This window comes from Carcharodon carcharias, chromosome 3, assembly GCF_017639515.1.
Source record: "Carcharodon carcharias isolate sCarCar2 chromosome 3, sCarCar2.pri, whole genome shotgun sequence".
Classification (NCBI taxonomy): domain Eukaryota; kingdom Metazoa; phylum Chordata; class Chondrichthyes; order Lamniformes; family Lamnidae; genus Carcharodon; species Carcharodon carcharias.
The window spans coordinates 80723793-80744255 of record NC_054469.1 but is presented as its reverse complement, the minus strand read 5'-3'; the positions used below and the strand labels follow the sequence as shown (position 1 = coordinate 80744255).

General features: G+C 41.1%; 1 protein-coding gene across 8 annotated transcripts in view; it reads right to left on the bottom strand.

The window, feature by feature from the left end:
* Positions 1–1721: 1721 nt before the first annotated feature.
* The window catches only part of tbc1d5 (TBC1 domain family, member 5), a 554754-nt gene continuing 536012 nt past the window's right edge, over positions 1722–20463 (bottom strand). For all 8 annotated transcript variants that reach the window (XM_041183651.1, XM_041183652.1, XM_041183650.1 and 5 more), the window contains 2 exons: positions 11382–11567; positions 1722–2186 (listed from right to left, as the gene is read on the bottom strand). In XM_041183651.1, coding sequence (XP_041039585.1) covers positions 1860–2186; positions 11382–11567 — 513 coding nt within the window. In that variant the 3' untranslated portion in view covers positions 1722–1859. The remainder of the gene's footprint in view (positions 2187–11381; positions 11568–20463) is intronic.

Here is a 20463-nt window from a genome sequence, read left to right as displayed (position 1 = left end):
CCCTTGGCCTTCCCTCTGACCTTCCTGCACACCCGATCCCAGTAAACCTTCTCTGCGAGCTGCGTTCAGCCCCAAACATTGAAAACTCCCATTGCTGCCTGGGTAAGACAGAGGATATGGTGTGCTCAAGCAGACACATCCTCTCAGACAAATGTCTACATTGATATGGATATTCACAGCCTCCATGTCAAAAGTTATGTCAAGCAGGTAGTCCACTTATTAAAATGAAATGCTTAACTAGCTGTGCTAAAATGGTTGCTAAGCAGAAAGCTAAAGTAGGGTGACTATACGTTCTCACTTTGGGGACAGTCCCAAATGAGATATTGTGTCGACAATCTTCCAGAAGAGTCCCCAGTTTGTGAAATTGATTCCCGAATGAATACCCTATTAAAAGGCTGTGCCTGTTCAAATCAGGAGTTATGTGTGCTGCACTACCCTGTGGTGTTTAATATGATGGGCAGGTTATGTGTGCTGCACTACCCTGTGGTGTTTAATATGATGGGCAGGTTATGTGTGCTGCACTACCCTGTGGTGTTTAATATGATGGGCAGGTTATGTGTGCTGCACTACCCTGTGGTGTTTAATATGATGGGCAGGTTATGTGTGCTGCACTACCCTGTGGTGTTTAATATGATGGGCAGGTTATGTGTGCTGCACTACCCTGTGGTGTTTAATATGATGGGCAGGTTATGTGTGCTGCACTACCCTGTGGTGTTTAATATGATGGGCAGGTTATGTGTGCTGCACTACCCTGTGGTGTTTAATATGATGGGCAGGTTATGTGTGCTGCACTACCCTGTGGTGTTTAATATGATGGGCAGGTTATGTGTGCTGCACTACCCTGTGGTGTTTAATATGATGGGCAGGTTATGTGTGCTGCACTACCCTGTGGTGTTTAATATGATGGGCAGGTTATGTGTGCTGCACTACCCTGTGGTGTTTAATATGATGGGCAGGTTATGTGTGCTGCACTACCCTGTGGTGTTTAATATGATGGGCAGGTTATGTGTGCTGCACTACCCTGTGGTGTTTAATATGATGGGCAGGTTATGTGTGCTGCACTACCCTGTGGTGTTTAATATGATGGGCAGGTTATGTGTGCTGCACTACCCTGTGGTGTTTAATATGATGGGCAGGTTATGTGTGCTGCACTACCCTGTGGTGTTTAATATGATGGGCAGGTTATGTGTGCTGCACTACCCTGTGGTGTTTAATATGATGGGCAGGTTTGGGTTCCAATTGTTGGAAGGGTTGTCAATCTCCTCTTTTTGACTGGTAGTAGTAGTGCACTCACCCAGAGACTTTGTGTAGAGACCTTGCTCTGTGACTGCAGTGCACATGCTAAAAGCCCACCCCCCACCCCAATCAATTCCTGAATAATTCCCAAATAATGCAGTTTTCCTGAGAAATTTGGTTGAAGAGAAAATGGCTCCAGAGCCAAGTATTATGGGGCTCTGGTAACTGCACTACTGATCAGAAGCTGGAGTTGGATGTCCTGGGAGCTGGATCAGAGTGTACTCCGTTGCCTTGGGTGGCATGGGTGAATGTTGAGCTGTATGGTCCTGGACCTGGTTTTGAATATATGGTCACTTTAGGCTTAAAGATATCTAAATAACTGATGTGAATGTGAGATGGGCACCAAAGTAAATTCACATCATTTAACTATGATCCATCATTTAACTACAATCCAATATACATTATTAAGTCACAAGGACACACTCTAAGGAGTGTAAACTTTATATCATTTTCAGACTGAAAAAGGAGTGTTGCAGTTGTCAAGCAATCCATACAGAATTTTATTAGCGTGCAGATAATAAGTTTTCTATCAACATGGAGGCCAATGCTGAGTGGAAGAAAATTCAGATGTCCAGTGGGCTGACAATGGTGAAATCAGAATCCTTGCTGTTGCTACTGTCGTCACCTGGACTGGATCCTGAGTTGCTGGATGGTGACCCCAGGACTCCACTGGTTAGAGGGTCAGAAAACACCGGAGATTGCTTTGTTTGTTTTCTAGTTGCTTCAGAGGTGTTTGGCACCTGTGAAGTTTGATGTTTCTCTGATGCACCTCCTGTTGTTTCCAAATTTTCAGAGGGGTGCTCATGCACCAAGTCATCATCTTCTTTAGAAACTAAGATGTAGTCATCTGAATTTCTACCATCTGAATTCAAGGAAGTCAGTGATGTGGCCTAGAAATAAACATGGCAACAGTTAAAAATTGTGGATCACTAACTCTTAAAGCAAGGGATTATGGTGAACCTTCATAAAAGGTTCAGAGCCACACTTTACGAAGGATGAGAAGGCATTGGAGAGGGTGCATTGGAGAGAGATTTATGAGAATGGTTTCAGGATGGGGGAATTCAGTTACTAGCATACATTGGAGAAGCTGGGGTTGTTCTCCTTAGGGAAGAGTAAATTGAGAGGAGATTTGGTAATGGTCTGGAGTGTAGCTGGGGAGAAACTGTTCTCATTTGTTGAAGGGTCGAGAACCAGAAGATACTGATTTAAAGTGATTGACAAAAAAACCAGAGGTGACATGGGGAAAATCTTTTTTGTGCAATGAGTGGTTAGGATCTGGAATGCACTGCCTGACAATGTGTTGGAGGCAGATTAAATTGTTGCTTTCAAAAGGAAATTGAGTGCCTGAAGGGAAGAGGATGCAGGGCTGAAGGGAAAAGGAAGGGGAGTGAGACTATCTCAGTTGCACTTCCAGAGTCAGCATGTACATGATAGACCAAATGGCCTCTTTTGGCGATGTACTCATTCTATGATTTAATAAATATTAATCTTAAAAAATTTGAGAACATAATATTGATTAATCATATATAATCTTTAAACTTAAACAATCAAAAGTCAAATTGATACACTAAGTTGATTAACATGTTCAGCTGTTGAATGAATTTTCAAAATGTTACATCTGCACTTACACAGCTTGTATTCCAGACATCACTAAACAAAATGTTAGAGAAATTATGCATTTCACAATCCGGCTGTGTGTTATGAACTAAATGGATGCAAGTTCAATCAGAATTCAACAGGCTAGGTTTGGTTTGAAGCCATGTATTGGCCATAAAGAGATGATGTAAAAAGTCCAAATTTTTTTCTAAAATCTCTAACTAACAGTTTTGAATGAAATTTCTAGCCAAAGATCTCAGAATTTTACTGCATAGTAGGAAGCCATTTGTCTCATTAAGTCTGTACTGGTTCTCTGAAAGACGGTCCTAATTCACTGCTCTTTCTCCATAACGTGTCACATTTCTCCTTCTAAAATAGTTTTCCACTTCCCTTATTATGGATGTTGCTGGGCATTCTATGGCGCAACAACCTTTTGTAAAAATATCTAATCTCCTGACCTCTTTCATTTCCTCTGATAATTTTAATTTTATTTCCTTCAGTTATCTATTCACCAGTGGAATAGTTTTTCTCAATTTACTTTAGTAAAACCCATCATAATTTTGAGGACCTTTATTAGAGTTCATCGTAACTTCAATTTAAGTGGAAAGAAACCTGCTTTCTCTAACTTCTCTCATAATTAAGGCCTCTTATTCTTGGTGTTACCTTAGTAAGTCATCTCTGTACCTTCTCCATGATCTTGACATTCTCTCTAAAATGGTGCAAGTTGGCACAATATTCCATATGCTACCTAACCAGTGATTTATATAGGCTTAATATTGAAATCATAGGTTTAATGCTTTTCATTTCTCTTTTTCACAGCTTTATTCATGTCCTACTACTAATCTTAACCCCTAAGTGCTACTTTAGTGTATTGCTTTTTTATATTATCAAAATTAGTCTTCTTATATCGTTCTGTATTAAATTTCATCCCTTCAATACAACAAAAACATTTTGTTTGACGTAACTGTATTGTTTAGACAAAATTGAGCAATGGTACATAAATTGTAAATTTACAGATTTAAAAAATCCTGCTTTTTAAAGTGAGCTAATCTTACCAAATCATGATCAATAGAGCAGGTGACCCAATCTTTGGCCCATGAGAAGATCACACGAACTAGCTAGTAAAAGTTACGGCAGAGCATCAAAACATAATTCTCCACCCCCTCCTTGGCAAGTCATTTAACTGTCTGTACTTTTCCCAGGATGGCTCGGCTAAGGACTACTTTGCTTTTGCTAAATTTGTTATAATAATCTATTTGAACTTAAGAAAAATAGCATTTTCAATATTTAACAGAATCATTATATCAAGATATTTATGAATATATGCAAATTCCCTTTTGTAACATATACGGTAATGCTCTTTTTCTTTGGATGCTATAGCACTACTGGTTGAACTTTGACTTATTTAACCAATTGGGTGAAGTATTCATGTCATCACAGAATCACAGTGCAGAGGTGGCCCTTCGGCCCATCGAGTCTGCACCAACACGTGAGAAACACCTGACCTACCTACCTAATTCTATTTACCAGCACTTGGCCCATAGCCTTGAATGTTATGACGGGCCAAGTGCTCATCCATTTTAAAGGATATGAGACAACCCGCCTCCACCACCCTCCCAGGCAGCGCATTCCAGACTGTCACCACCCTCTGGGTAAAAAAGTTTTTCCTCACATCCCCTCTAAACCTCCTACCCTTTACCTTGAACTTATGTGACTGACCCTTCAACTAAGAGGAACAGCTGCTCCCTATCCACCCTGTCAATGCCCCTCATTCATAATCTTGTACACCTTATCAGGACGCCCTTCAGTCTTCTCTGCTCCAACAAAAACAATCCAAGTCTATCTAACCTCTCTCTATAACTTAAATGTTTCATCCCAGGCAACATCCTGGTGAATCTCCTCTGCATTGCCTCCAGTGAAATCACATCCTTCCTATAATGTGGCGACCAGAACTGCATACAATTCTCCAGCTGTGGCCTTGCTAAGGTTCTATACAACTCCAACATGACCTCCCTACTTTTGTAATCAATGCCTCGATTGATAAACGTAAGTGTCCTATATGCCTTTTTCACCACCCCCTTTAACATGCCCCTCCGCCTTCAGAGATCTATGGACACACACGCCAAGGCCCCTTTTTTCCTCAGAACTTCCTAGTGTCATGCCATTCATTCAATACTTCCTTGTCAATCTACTCCTTCCAAAGTGTATCACCTCCCACTTTTCAGGGTTAAATTCCATTTGCCACTTATCTGCCCATTTGACCATCCCGTCTATATCTTCCTGTAGCCCAAGACACTCAACCTCACTGTTAAGTACCCGGCCAATCTTTGAGTCATCCGCAAACTTACTAATCCTACCCCCTACATAGTCATCTATGTCGTTTACATAAATGACAAATAATAGGGGACTGAGCACAGATCCCTGTGGTACGCCACTGGACACTGGCTTCCAGTCACTAAAGCATCCTTCTGTCATCACCCTCTGCCTCCTACAGCTAAGCCAATTTTGAATCTACCTTATCAAATTACCTTGTATCCTGTGTGCATTTGCCTTCTTTATAAGTCTCCCATGTGGGACCTTGTCAAAGGCTTTGATGAAATCCATTTAAACTACATCAACTGCACTACCCTCACCTCCACACCTGGTCACCACCTCAAAAAATTCAATCAAGTTTGTTAGGCATGACCTCCCTCTCACAAAGCCATGCTGACTATCCCTGATCAAACCTTGCCTCTCCAAGTAGAGATGGATATTCTCCTTCAGAACTTTCTCCAATAGTTTCCCTACCATTGACGTGAGACTCAGTGGCCTGTAGTTCCCTGGCTTATTTCTATAACCCTTCTTAAATAATGGAATCACATTAGCTGTTCTCCAGTCCTCTGGCACCTCCCCTGTGGCCAGAGAGGAATTAAAAATTTGGGTCAGAGCTCCTGCAATCTCCTCCCTTGCCTCTCTCAACAATCTGGGACACAAATCATCTAGACCTGGAGATTTGTCCATTCTTAAGCATGCCAACACCTCCAATACCTTGTCACTCCTTATATCAATTTGCTTAAGAACCTTGCAGTCTCTCTCCCCGAGTTTGATACCTTCATCCTCATTCTCTTGGGTGAAGACAGATGTGAAATATTCATTCAACACTCTAGCGATGTCCTCTGGCTCCACCCATAGATTGCCCCCTTGATCCCTTATGGGCCCTACTCCTTCCCTGGTTATCCTCTTCCTATTGATATACTTATAGAATTTCTTGGGATTTTATCCTACTTTTACCAGCCAGAGCTTTCTCATATCCCCTGTTTGCTCTCCTAATTGCTTTCTTAAGCTCCACCCTGCACTTTCTGTACTCCACTAATGCCTCTGCTGACCTACTTGTACCTGCTCAAAGCCTCTCTTTTCCTTCTCATCGTAACCTGAATATCTCTGGTCATCCATGGTTCTCTGGGCTTGTTACTCCTTCCTATGACCCTAGAGGGAACATGTTGAGCCTGTACCCTCCCCATTTTCTTTCTGAACACCACCCCCCCGTTCCTCTGTAGATTTCCCCACAAGTAACTTTTCCCAATCTACCTTGGCCAGATCCTGCTTTATTTTACTAAAATCCACTCTATAATCCAAAGCATTTTTTAGCAACTTGTCGATTTCTTTGTCCATAATAAACTTAAACTGTACATGTTGTGGTTGCTATTGCAGTCATGGAGACTTCAATTATATTTTAAAATGTGGATTTTTGAACCAGACTTGTAATACATATTAAGGTTAAGAAAGATTATGCAGCATTCTAAACATATCCAGATTCAAAGTTCTCCTTTACCAGCAGGATAACTCTTGTAGTTTCGACAGCAGTAGAAACTTCTCTATCACTGACGTTCTCTGATTTTGTATCGAGACTGGTGGTACTTGTAGGACTTTCAACTGGGGTGATAACACAGATTTCGGTTTCATTTCCTTCTGAAGAATACTGTCTGTTTCACTGCTAGCCATTCCAAATTTATTCCTGCATTTTATCCAGCATGTGCACGCCTGCTCCAAGGTCCATGTAGAAGTGAGCAAGAGACTTAGTGAAACTCTTCCTCTCAAAAGAGGAATGAAGCAGGCTTGACCCTGTTGTCCTTCCTATTTAATGTGTTCATCAATGATGCAGTGGACGGAATTATATTGGACAACATCTGCCTTTATATAGTACTTTTAGCATAAAAGAATGGCAAATTCACAAATGGACTGCAGCAGTTCAAGAAGGCAACTCACCATCACCTTCTCAAGGGTGATTAGGGATGGGCAATAAATACTGGCTTAGCCAGTGATGCCCACATCCCATGAATGAATAAAAAAAACAAATGGAAATGATTAGAAAAACAGACACCAAACCATGGTGGGTGGTTAAAAAGATGTTTAGGGAAATTTTTCTTAAAAGGGGAGACCAGGTAAGGATGGCAGATTTCCTTCCGTAAAGGATATTAGTGAACCAGTTGGGTTTTTATGACAATTTGCTGCTTTCATGATAACCATGATTGGGACTAGCCTTTTTCTTTTATTTCAGATTTATTTAATTAGTTCCCTAAATGCCATGTGGGATTTTGGATCATTAGTCCAAGCCTCGGGATTACTAGTCAATAACATAATCATGTTACCATACCACTACAATGATGTCAGTTATTTTAAAATTTGCCCTTGAAGGTCACTTGCAAGGCCAGCATTTGTTGCACATCCCTAAAGGTCCTCGAGCAGGTGATGGTGAGCTGCCAAATACTGAACGGCTTAGGCCATTTCAGAGGGCAGTTAAGAGTCAAGCAAATTGCTGTGGGTCTGGAGTCACATGTACATCAGACAGGGGAACTAGTCCAGTGATATTATCACTATGCTACTGTCCCACCATTGCAGAACAGGATAAAGATACCTGTGTTTTGGGCAAAATGGAGTTTATGGAGGGTGAAAGATAGCCAAGTTTGCAAGGATACATTGTAATAATTGAATCTAAAAATGAAATACTACTGTATCAAAGATGGCAGAGAGGTTGAGGAAAACAAAGCGGGAAAATGCACAACACTTAGTCACAGACTTTGCCCTGGACTCCTTTGTGCTGTGTGATGGGTAAAAGAAAGTTAAACATAGCAGAAGTTTGAACAGGATATTTGACAGTTGAACATGAAGCAAAGAGACACCGATGTGCTTGAGAAACTGCTTGACAAAAGGGAGCAAATAACATTGTCCGCCAACATGGACCAGGAGAGCCTCAAGTGAGCAGGAGATGTGAGGAGGTTGGATATGAGGGGAAATGGGAGAGAAACTCAGGATATATAGGAGATCAGGAGCAGGTTGACAGGAAGGGAGGGTAGCAACAATGCTGCTGCATGGAAACTCTTAGTGTTAGAGATGAAAGTAAGTATGTTAGTTTCAGTCTGTTAGTTGTACCATAACTTAATTCTTCATAGTTTCTCTTTATATTCATGTTAAACCTGTTTTTTTTTCTGGCCATTTGCAGCTGGCCATTTTTGTTTGTTCCAAAATTGTACTTTACTCTTATTTCTGGATATTTTCTGCCATCACAATTCGTATTAAATAGAATGTAAATTTAAGGGTGTCCTTCTTTAAAAGTTTTGTTCAAAGAAATATCAAACTTTTAAACATCCTCCTGGCACTATGCATGGTGTTTCTTAATCCATTGTGAATCTAGGGAATTTATCCCTAATCTTGCTCCTTACACGTATACTTAACTACATTGGCCATTGTGAATTTGGTTGGAATAAATTTTAATTGAATAATGAAGAAGCTGAATAAACTTTCAAAAATGGTAGCACCAAGGAAGTATATTTACTAGTCAAGATCATAGCTGGAAATAAGTATGTAAATTCAGGAATAGGTAAGGATAAAATTGGAGACTTGCTAGATGACCAGGACAAGTTCAGGCTGAGATGGGAAAATTTTAGCAGGAAAATGTTTGAAGAACCAGAAAAGATGAACAATAAAGATTGGAAGTTAAAAGAAGAACTAGACCTGAGGTACTGAATGATGAGATGGTAACGCTATAAATAACATCAAGAATGTAAAGACAGAAGGACAAGATCAGATGCTAGCAGGAGGTGAAACAGTAATAGATGCAATGAAACAGACTATTGATGAGATATGGATTACAGATGAATGGTTTTGCGAGTGGATTATATCCGAGATGGTCACAATGCCCAAGATAGCAGGCATACAGGACTGTCCAAAACATTGTATGCTAAGCCTCATCAGTCATGCATCTAACGTAGTAACAATTATGTCATCACAGAAGTGGCAGAGAAGCGGTTTGGCTTATTTCTTGAAAAGGGTACAACTGATGTTATGCTTGTTCTCAAAAACCTCATGGAGAAGTGTGAAAATAAGCAGGAAGTTCAGCTTTGGTTCATGTTCATAGTCTATGCCAAAGCTTTCAATATTGTCCTAGCATGACGCTCAATGGAAGACACTCAGACTTTAATGTACCCAAATATCTTGTGATGCTAACACAAGAGCTATACAGAAATGCTTCAGGAGTCGTCAGAGTTGGTGATGGGCAAGCAAAACAATTCCAGTTCAAGAAGTAAGTTAGGCAGGGGTGTCTTCTGTCACCGATGCTGTCTAATGCTGTGGGACAGAAGTTAATGAGGATGATGCAAGAAGTTACCAAAGAGGTGTGGCTGCATCAGAGAAGGTTGCAGCATGTGGAATTTCCAGTATGCAAACAACACCATACTCAGACAGAATAAAGGAAGAACTAGAGACAATGGCAGGACTAATCAAAAGACACAGTGAGTCTTTTGGACTAAACATAAATGAGGCAAAGGCCAAAATTATGGATCTAAATGGCAATGGAAAAGTCAAGATTGGAAGCACTGAGATAGAGGCAGTGGACAAATTAAAGTACCTCGGCTCCATGATAAACACCAAAGTTACATCCAAGAATGAAATCCAAGTTAGATTAGCTACGGCAAGAGCTGTGACCAGTAAGTGTCAGAAAGTCCAAAAGCATCAGCATGAAGCTGAAAAACACGTCTAGTACAATCACTAGTGTTGTGTGTTGCAAGAGATGCAAGAGTAGGGCTCTGAAGAGAAGCATGAGAGGACAACAGCTTTTGAATGTTGGTATGGTGGAGGATGCTTAGAATCAGCTGGATGAACAGAAAGACAAATGAGTGGGTTAGATCAAGAGTAGAAGTTCAAGAATCAAAAGGGTTGCTAAATACAGTTGGAGAGAGAAACATGTTCGAGTACCGACATTGGAAACAAAGACTCAACAGCCTTGAAATGGCAACAGTTGAAGAAGAAATTGAGGGTAAAAACAGAAGAGGAAGAAGAAAAATGGGATCGGTGAATAACATTGAGATGTCGACTGAGGGAGGTTTGAAGAAAGCCAAAGAAGATGCAAGATGACACCAACGGCCCTACTAAGGCTATGGTGAAAATTATCAAATTTTAATTTTAGTCTCACTAAAATTTCCATAAACCCTTTCCACATGCCTACTGTAAACATCATAATGATTTTTGTGTTCCAGTTTAAAAGCAACTGGATGACAAATCTTGCTGCACATATTTCAACAGCAACCAGTGGTTTTCTCCATAACCCTGAATCACAATGAAACTCAAGTCAGTGTTTCTGGGGTAGATGGATTATGCAGTATAGGATGAAAGAGCTTGTATGACTTCTGCAAGGATAAATAAGGACGTTTTAAGATTTCTTCAATTTTAATGAAAATATTTGTACTAAATAAGAGGAATAAAAAACATATTTTAACACTAAGCAAAGTAAGGAGACGTAAAAGATGAGTCAAAGGATACATTTTTAACCTATGGGTGGAGATGGAGCTATATCATCCTCATTAACTTCTGTCCCACAGCATTAGACAGCATGGGTGACAGAAGACACCCCTGCCTAACTTACTTCTTGAACTGGAATTGTTTTGCTTGCCCATCACAATGTATTTGAGCCTCAATACTAAAATGAACACTAAAGTCCTCACCAACATCACATTAAAAATATGAAACTGTCATTCATCCTTTTCAACAATCCAAATTATTATTTGATTTCTCTGCTGTCATTGATTGAACCATTTACTAATGGATCAGCTGTTATGATTGACTCTGCAATCCTTGCCAGAGAGCACATCATTTTTAAGAGTTTCCTTTAGGATAGATGCCAATGACTGATTTCACTTCAATGAAAAGCTAAACTACAGGTGCCTCATTCACACACAGCAATCAACGTGTACAGCTGCCAGAAACCAGCAGGTTTATTGCAATGCTTCTAACCCATATTTGCATAGAAGTCTTTACTGTACACAAACGTTAAACCATAAATAGTTAGGAATCCCTTTCAAAACATAATAAAAATAAAATCTTTACCTCTTCCCAAAATAGAGTATATTATTTGAATACTGAACACAGAACTGAAGCTGAATTTATCCTTCAGCATTCATTTGTAGCACCTTCCAATGTTAGTCATTTAGGTTAGGTAGATATTTGAATGGATTTACCTCTTCTCTTTTCACAGTGGCCTGCATCTCCCTGTCAGCATTTGGCAACTTTTTGCTCTCACCTTCTGCACCTTCTCCTCGATTATTGGAACAGTAATGGTTATCTGCTATTGTAATCTCTTCATTTTCCTCTGCTTCCAGCTGACTCTGGTTAAACCGCAGAGATCCTTTCAGAATGTCTTTAATCTGTTTGTATTTCAGACAATGATTGGTCATTTTTTAAAGAAAGCAAAGCTGAGCAAGAATTCCAAAAACAAACAAGGTTGTTTATAAATACATAGAACCATACATGGAAACAGGCATTTGGCATTTATTTGAATTTAAAAAAAGGGATGACCTTGATGTTAAAAGATATATATACTTTCCTTTCCATCAATAACATACAAGCAATAGGTTACAAAATATTTTTCAATTTCAGTTTATCATGAAATACATGATGTTAATTAAGAAGCATGAATAAATGCAATTATACCATGTTTTTGGAATTTACAGCAGCGCTGGGTATCATCTTTTGAGCTAAACATAAACATACTTCAACACCATCCTGTCCATCTTCTTTTAAACTGAGAAGGTTAATGTGGGACTGTTGTCCTAGTATGGAACATCACCAACAGTGGGGAAAGAAGGTGAGGTAAATCAAAGTGAAAGCTAAGTGATGCAAAGTTTGTGTTTTTAAAAACCTATAAATTGTGGTAGGAAAGGAAAGGAAAGTAAGGGCGTTCAGTTCAGCAAGGGAAAATGGCTGACAATCTGGAAATTAACTCACCTACCACAGTCTCCTTGAGTCAAGACTCATACCTCACATTGACCTCCTTCATGCACTTAGCACTTCCTCGGCATCATACTCACATCTCATAGCTTGCACGACCTGCCAACTATTCAATCATAACAGGCACATCACCCAAGAAGACTGCACCACACTCACAGGCGCACTTTCCTCTCTTAACTTGCAGGACCAGATTAAGCACAATCACAGGAAGCAGCACCTAATTCAGCATGGGGCATAAGATGTAGGAGCAGAAGTAGGCCATTCGGCTCATCGAGTCTGCTCCGCCATTCAACAAGATCATGGCTGACCTGATAATCCTCAACTCCATTTTCCTGCCTTGTCCCCATAATCCTTGATTCCCTTACTGATTAGAATTCTGTCTATCTCAACCTTGAATATACTTAACGACCCAGCCTCTACAGCCCTCTGCGGTAAAGAATTACACAGATTGACTATCCTCTGAGAGAAGGAATTCCTCCTCATCTCTGTTTTAAATGGGTGCCCCCTTACTCTGAGATTATGCCTTCCGGTCCTAGACTCTCTCCCACAAGGGGAAACAACCTCTCAGCAGCTACCCTGTCAAGCCCTCAAAGAATTCTAATCAATTTGTTAGGCATGATTTCCCTTCATGAAGCCATGCTGTCTCTGTTTGATTAGATGATGTATTTCTAAATGCTCTGCTATTACATCCTTTATAACAGACACCAACATGTTCCCAATGACAGATGATAAGCTAACTGGCCTGTAGTTACCTGTTTTTTGTCTCCCTCCCTTTTTGAGTAAGGGTGTTACATTGGCCATTCTCCAATCCTCTGGGACTTTTCCAAAATCTAAGGATTCTTGGAAGATTACTACCAGTGCATCCACTATCTCTGTAGCTACTTTCTTTAATATCCTAGGATGCAACTCATCAGGTCCAGGGGACTTATCGGCTTTTGGCTCCATTAGTTTCCTTAGTACCTTTTCTCTAGTGATAGTTATTGTATTTATTTCCTCCCCCTCTTTTGCCCCTTGATTATTTAGTACTTTTGGAATGCTGTTAATATCTTCTACCGTGAAGACTGAAGCAAAGTATTTATTCAACTCCTCCGCCATTTCCTGGTTCCACATTATTAGTTCCCTAGCCTGATTGTCTAAGGAGCCTATGTTCCCTTTGGCCTCTCTCTTTCTTTCTATATATTTAAAAAAGCTCTTACTGTCCATTTTTTATATTACTTGCTAGTTTATCCTCAAAGTTTATTTTCTCCCTCTTTATTTCTTTTGGTCATCTTTTGTTGATTTTTAAAACTTTCCTAATCATTTGGCTTACCACTAATCTTTTCCACATTATATGTTTCTTTTCTTTCAATTCAATACTGTCCTTAACCTCCTTGGTTAACCATGGCTGGTTTATCCCCTTCCTTCAATCCTTTTTCCTCACTGGGATACATCTTTGTTGAGAGTCATGAACTATTTTCTTAAACATCTGCCATTGTTCATTAACCACCTTTTCTGCTAAACTGCTTTCCCAGTCCACACCAGCCAACTGTGCCCTCATCCCATTTTAATTACCCTTATCTAAGTTTAGCACAGTTGTTTCCAACCCAAGTTTCTCACTCTCAAACTAAATGCTAAATTCTACCATATTATGGTCACTGTTTCCTAGGGGATCCTTTACTCTGAGATCATTTATTATCATTACACATTACCAGATCCAAAATAGCCTGATCCCTTGTTGGATTCATAACATATTGTTCTAGGAAACTGTCCTGAATACACTCTATCAATTCTTGCTCGTGTCTACCTCTGCCAATTTCATTTTCCCAATCTACATGAAGATTAAAGTCATCCATGTTTAATGTACCGCCTTTTTTATATGTCCGCATTATCTCCTGATTTATTCTCTGTCTTATAGTATAGCAACTGTTAGGGGGCCCATAGACTACTCCCACCAGTGTCTTCTTCCCCTTGTTATTTCTCACCTCCTCCCATATGGATTCTACATCTTCCGATCCAAGATCCTTTCTTGCCAACGTAATTATTCCTTCTTGTAATAACAAAGTTACCCCACTATCCTTTCCTTCCTGCCAGTCCTTTCGAAAAGTCACGTACCCCTGAATATTTAGTTCCCAGCTTTGATCTCCGTGTAATCACGTCTCTGTAATGGCTATAAGATCATACCCATTAACCTCTATTTAGAAACATAGAAAATAGGAGCAGGAATAGGCCATTCAGCCCTTCAAGCCTGCTCCACCATTCATAATGATCATGACTGATCATCAAACTCAACAGCCTGTTCCCGCTTTCTCCCCATATCCTTTGATCCCTTTCGCCCCAAGAGCTATATCTAACTCCTTCTTGAAAACATACAATGTTTTGGGCTCAACTACTTTCTGTGGTAGTGAGTTCCACAGGTTCACCACTTTCTGGGTGAAGAAATTTCTCCTCATCTCAATCCTAAATGGTCTACCCCATATCCTCAGACCGTGACCCCTGGTTCTAGACTCCCCCACCATCGGGAACATCCTTCCTGCATCTACCCTGTCTAGTCCTGTTAGAATTTTATAGGTTTCTATGAGATACCCCTCATTCTTCTGAACTCCAGCAAATATAATCCTAACCGACCCAATCTCTCCTCATATGTCAGTCCCGCCATCTCAGGAATCAGTCTGGTAAATCTTCGCTGCAGTCCCTCCAAAGCATGAACATCCTTCCTCAGATAAGGAGACTAAAACTGCACACAATATTCCAAGTGTGGTCTCACCAAGGCCCTGTACAATTACAGCAAGACATCCCTGCTCCTGTACTTGAATCCTCTTGCTCTGAAGGCCAACATACCATTTGCCTTCTTTACCGTCTGCTGCACCTGCATGCTTACCTTCAACGACTGGTGTACGAGGACACCCAGGTCTCATTGCAAATTCCCCTCTCTTAATTTATAGCCATTCAGATAATAATCTGCCTTCCTGTTTTTGCTACCAAAATGGACAACCCCACATTTATCCACATTATACTGCATCTGCCATGCATTTACCCACTCACCCAGTTTGTCCAAATCATACTGAAGCATCTCTACATCCTCCTCGCAGCTCACCCTCCCACCCAACTGTGTGTCACCTGCAAATTTGGAGATATTAAATTTAGTTCCCTCATCTAAATCATTAATATATAATGTAAATAACTGGAGTCCCAGCACCGATCCCTGCGGTACCCCACTAGTTATTGCCTGCCATTCGGAAAAAGACCCGTTTATTCTTACTCTTTGTTTCCTGTCTGCCAACCAGTTTTCAATCCATCGCAATACACTACCCCCTATCCCATGCGCTTTAATTTTACACGTCAAACTCTTATGTGGGATTTTGTTGAAAGCCTTCTGAAAGTCCAAATAAACCACATCCACTGGCTATCCCTCATCAACTCTACTAGTTACATCCTTGAAAAATTCCAGTAGATTTGTCAAGCATGTTTCCCTTTCATACATCATGCTGACTCTGTCCGATTCTGCCACTGTTTTCCAAGAGCTCAACTATTAAATCTTTTATAATGGGCTCTAGAATTTTCTCCACCACCTGGAGAAAATAGTCAGGCTGACTGGTCTATAATTCCCTGTTTTCTCTCTACCTCCTTTTTAAATAGTGGGGTTACATTAGCTACCCTTCAATCTGTAGGAACTGTTCCAGAGTCTATAGAATCTCGGAAGATGACCACCAATGCATCCATTATTTCTAGGGCCACTTCCTTAAGTACTCTGGGATGTAGATTATCAGGCCCCGGGGATTTATCGGCCTTCAATCCCATCAATTTCTCCAACACTATTTCCCTACTAATACTGATTTCTTTCAGTTCGTCCCTCTCACTAAACCATGTGTTCCCCAACATTTCTGGTATGTTATTTGTGTCCTCCTTTGTGAAGACAGAACCAAAGTATGTATTTAGTTGGTCAGCCATTTCTTTGTTCCCCATTATAAATTCCCCTGTTTCTGACTGTAAGGGACCTACATTTGTCTTCACCAATCTTTTTCTCTTCACATACCTATAGAAACTTTTACAGTCAGTTTTTATGTTCCCTGCAAGCTTCCTCTCGTACCTGATTTTCCCTTTCTTAATCAATCCCTTGGTCCTCCTTTGCTGAATTCTAAACTGCTCCCAATCCTCAGGTCTGTTGTTTTTTCTGGCCAATTTGTATGCCTCTTCCTTGCATCTAATACTATCTCTAATTTCCCTTGTGAGCCATGGTTTGGCTACCTTTCCTATTTTTCTTTTGTGTCGGACAGAAATAAACAATTGTTGCAGTTCATCCACGTGCTCTTTGAACATTTGCCATTGCCTATCCACCGTCATTCCCTTTAAGTAACATTTCCCAATCCATCATAGCCAACTCGTGTCTCATACCATTGTAGTTTCCTTTATTAAGATTCAGGACCCTAGTCTCAGAATCAACTACATCACTCTCCCTCTTGATGAAGAATTCTATCGTATAATGGTTGCTCATCCCCAAGTGGCCTCGCACAACTAGATTGCCAATTATTCCTTTCTCATTACACAATTCCCAGTCTAGTATGGCCTGTTCTCTGGTTGGTTCCTCAACGTATTCGTCCAGAAAACCATCCCGTATACACTCCAGGAATTCCTCCTCTACGGTATTGTTACTAATTTGATTTGCCCAATCTACATGCATATTGAAGTCACCCATAATTACAAATGTTCCTTTATTGCATGCGTCTCTAATTTCTTGTTTAATGCCATCCCAACATCACCACTACAGTTTGGGGTCTATATACAACACCCACTATCATTTTTTGCCCCTTAGTGTTTCTCAGCTCTACCCATACAGATTCCACATCTTTGGAGCTAATATCTTTCTTCACTATCGTGTTAATTTCCTCTTTAACTAGCAATGCAACTCCACCACCTTATTCTTTTTGTCTGTCCTTCCTAAATACTGAATACCCCTGGATGTTCAGTTCTCATCCCTGGTCACCCTGCAGCCATGTCTCCATAATCCTGACTATATCATACCTGTTTACATCTATTTGCGCTGTTAATTCATCCACTTAATTTTGAATGCTCCTTGTGTTAACATTACTTGTCCCATTCCCACTATTTTTCACTGAGGCCCTGCTTGATTCTTGCCCTTGATTTTTCTGCCTGTCACTTTTCTTATTCCCCTTTCTGTCCTTTGTTCTTGTCGTTGATTCCCTGTTCTCTGACTGATTTATGCCGTTAATTCATTTATTTTATTCCGAATATTACGTGCAATTAATTAAAGGCACATGTCCTTACCACGATGGAGAAGACAATGGTCACAATCATTGTAGTGGCCATGATTGAGGCTGTGGATATTGGCAGTTCTGAAACCATCAAAGGTGACTATGCTCATATCTAATCCTCCTCCCCACACCCACTGAACCTTCATCCCATAATCTCTTCTGATTTACAAGCTGCAGTTGGTGTAAGTTTGCATGTCTTGCTTTTTCCCATCCCTATCATGACCCTACCCTTGTGTATTTCTCCTTTCAGATACCCAAGATCTGGAACCTGGCCAAACAGTGCAGGACCCAGGAGTGGAAGAAGGGACTGGAGATGAAGAGGAAATATCATTTGATATTTCTCTGATATCTCTGCCACTAGCTCATATACTGAGACTGCATGTGTTGTAGAGGAGAGCTTAGAGGTGGGACTTGCATGTGGTGAGCCACTGGGACGAGTGACCTGCAGCTGGGGCAGGAGGAAAAGGTAGCACTGATGCCAGCTCACCAGAGGACAAGGTTGAACATGAATTCTGCGCAGAAAATGCCAGTGAGGACTTTGATGGGGCAGACTAGAAAAAATTGTTAATGGGTATGCACATGGAAATGCATTGGTCGGCGTGCCTGCAAGTCTACTGTCACCACCAAGGAGCATGGTGGCGTGCAGCGTCAACATTGCACAAGAGCTTAGGGTCCATCCTTCCAGTATGTAATTGGTGGCCAATTCTATTTGCACACTTGTTGACCCAACAAGGATCTGATGGCTGATGTTTCAACTTCCATTGCAGCACAAACGGAAGCCACCCAATAACACCTGATTACAGATGAAGGTATATGCCCTCTCCTCTCTCAGGATGGCAGCATTCATTCTCTCAGCACTGCCACTGTACCAGTGCTATTGATGTTGCCCATCGGCCAGCTAGCCCAGACCGCTGTCACTCTTGTTCAGGTGATGCAGCTTAAAACTGGAACTTTGGGGTAAGAGCTGCTTGAAGTTGTTCTGCAAGGCCATCTGTAGTCTCCCCCATTGAAAGTCAGCAGTTTTGCCTCTGATGCTGCAGCCACTGGGGTAACACTGTATGAGTGCTAGGGCAGGCAAAGGCACAGAAAAGACAGGCACTAAGGAAATGCACAAGGTGATTAGTTGCCTTTTGTATGGAATATTGACTGGTTTGATGAATAAAGTGGAATGTTTGTTTTGTGCTGGCATTTATTGTTGCATTGGAGGCTTGCGATTCTGGCAAAGCCATATGCTCACTCCACCTACTTTTCTCTGGCTAAACAGCATGTAATCTATCCAAACTCTTTGCATACAGAGCCTCCCTTTATTATAAAACAGCGGATGGCAAACTGGGAGATTTTGTACATATCATCTGCTCCAGCATGGAAAAAGCCCAATGCATCAAGATTCATGGTTACAGTCACCCTTACAGCCACTGGCAATGCCATCCTCATCCTGCTGTGAGGCTGCAGTTCTGCCTGCAACCGGTGACAGATTTCTGTGACCACCACCTTAGTGAAGCAGAGATGTCTCACACACACTTCCTTGTTGAGTTCGAGCAGCCTGTTATCCTCTGTATTCCCTCTGCTCGTTCTCCCTGATGCCACAGCCAAGCAAAATGTCCTTCAGCACCTGATAAACCACTCGTGGGGACTTGTGCAACTTCAAGCAAGAGTGCAAACCACCAAATATTTCTACAAACTCACCAGGAACCAACAGAAATCAATTATCAACTAACCTGAAAGTATTTGATGACCCCTTTAAATATCACTGTTGGAGAGGACCTTCCTGCTGCTGAATGTGAAGTTAAGAGAGGGTGTTAGGTGCAGTGCTGAGTTCCAAAATAGCACCACCGGAATCAACTCAACATTACATGCTGAGTGACTTCACAATCTACCAATTCACCATACTTTGGGATCACGTTCCCAGCACCATTGGTGCAGCCTGCACCAAAAGGTGTGCAGACAGCGCTGACACCAGTTTGGTACCAAGACAACAACCATAGCGCTGAAAATATGGGTGCTATGCAGTGGAACTTTGCAGCCTAGATATAAGAACAAAGCAGAACAGGTAAATAAACTGAAGGTAGGAGAACACTTGGTATATGGTGACAATAAACTAATTAGGCTCACATTGAAAAAGGATAAAGAAAAAGATGAGTCAAAGATGAAGATGATAGGCTATAACTGAGCTAACTTCAGTGGCAAAAAAGAGACATAACTGGTTGGAAAAAATCAGATCAAACAGTAGAACAGCAGTGGTGGGTATTTAAGAATGGGATGGTTAAGGTGCAAAATGTTGGGAAGAATTTTCCTGTCAGCAAGCGGGGGCTGGCGTCTCGATGTCACCACGTGTCATTTAGATTGTCAGTTCGGCTATGCGTCCGCCGAGCTGTCAAAGGCCTATTAAGGCCATTAACAAAGTAATTGAAGCTGTTAAGAATACTGACCGTCCAACCTTAAGGTTGACGGGCAGGTGAAGAGCACAGGCGGCCTTCGTATTTTTCATGAAACCTCATCCATGGGCGGGATGAGGTTTCATGAAGGGTTCATTAATTAAATAAAATTTTCTGAAAAAATTAATGGACGTGTCCCAGCTCATGTGATAGTTTCATATGAGAGGACATGTCCTTAAAATTTGTTTTGACCTTTATTACATTTTTCAAGACTTAAAGTAATCTCCTTGATTTCTGCGTTCTTTCACATGCATGCACCAAAAATCGCAGGCCCCGACTCAGGGAATCCCCCCCGCCCACACAGGAAGCGCTCAGTGCTTAATTGGCCCACCCACGTAAAATGGCAGCGCGCACCCGATCGGGGGCGCTGATCGGGTTCGTGCTCGCTCCTGCACGCCCCCGCACAATCCCCCCGATCGGGGGGCAAAATTCAGCCCATTGTGACTGAGAGTAAAGGGGTTATTTTAAAATACATCTCTTTATCGATTTTCAAGCTATCAAAACAAACATCTTCTTTAAATATTATAAGAAATGCTTGAGGCAAATTTTTTTTTCTTTATTATTTCATGGGACGTGGGTGTCGCTGGCAAGGTCAGGTAAGGATGGCAGATTTCCTTCCCTAAAGGATA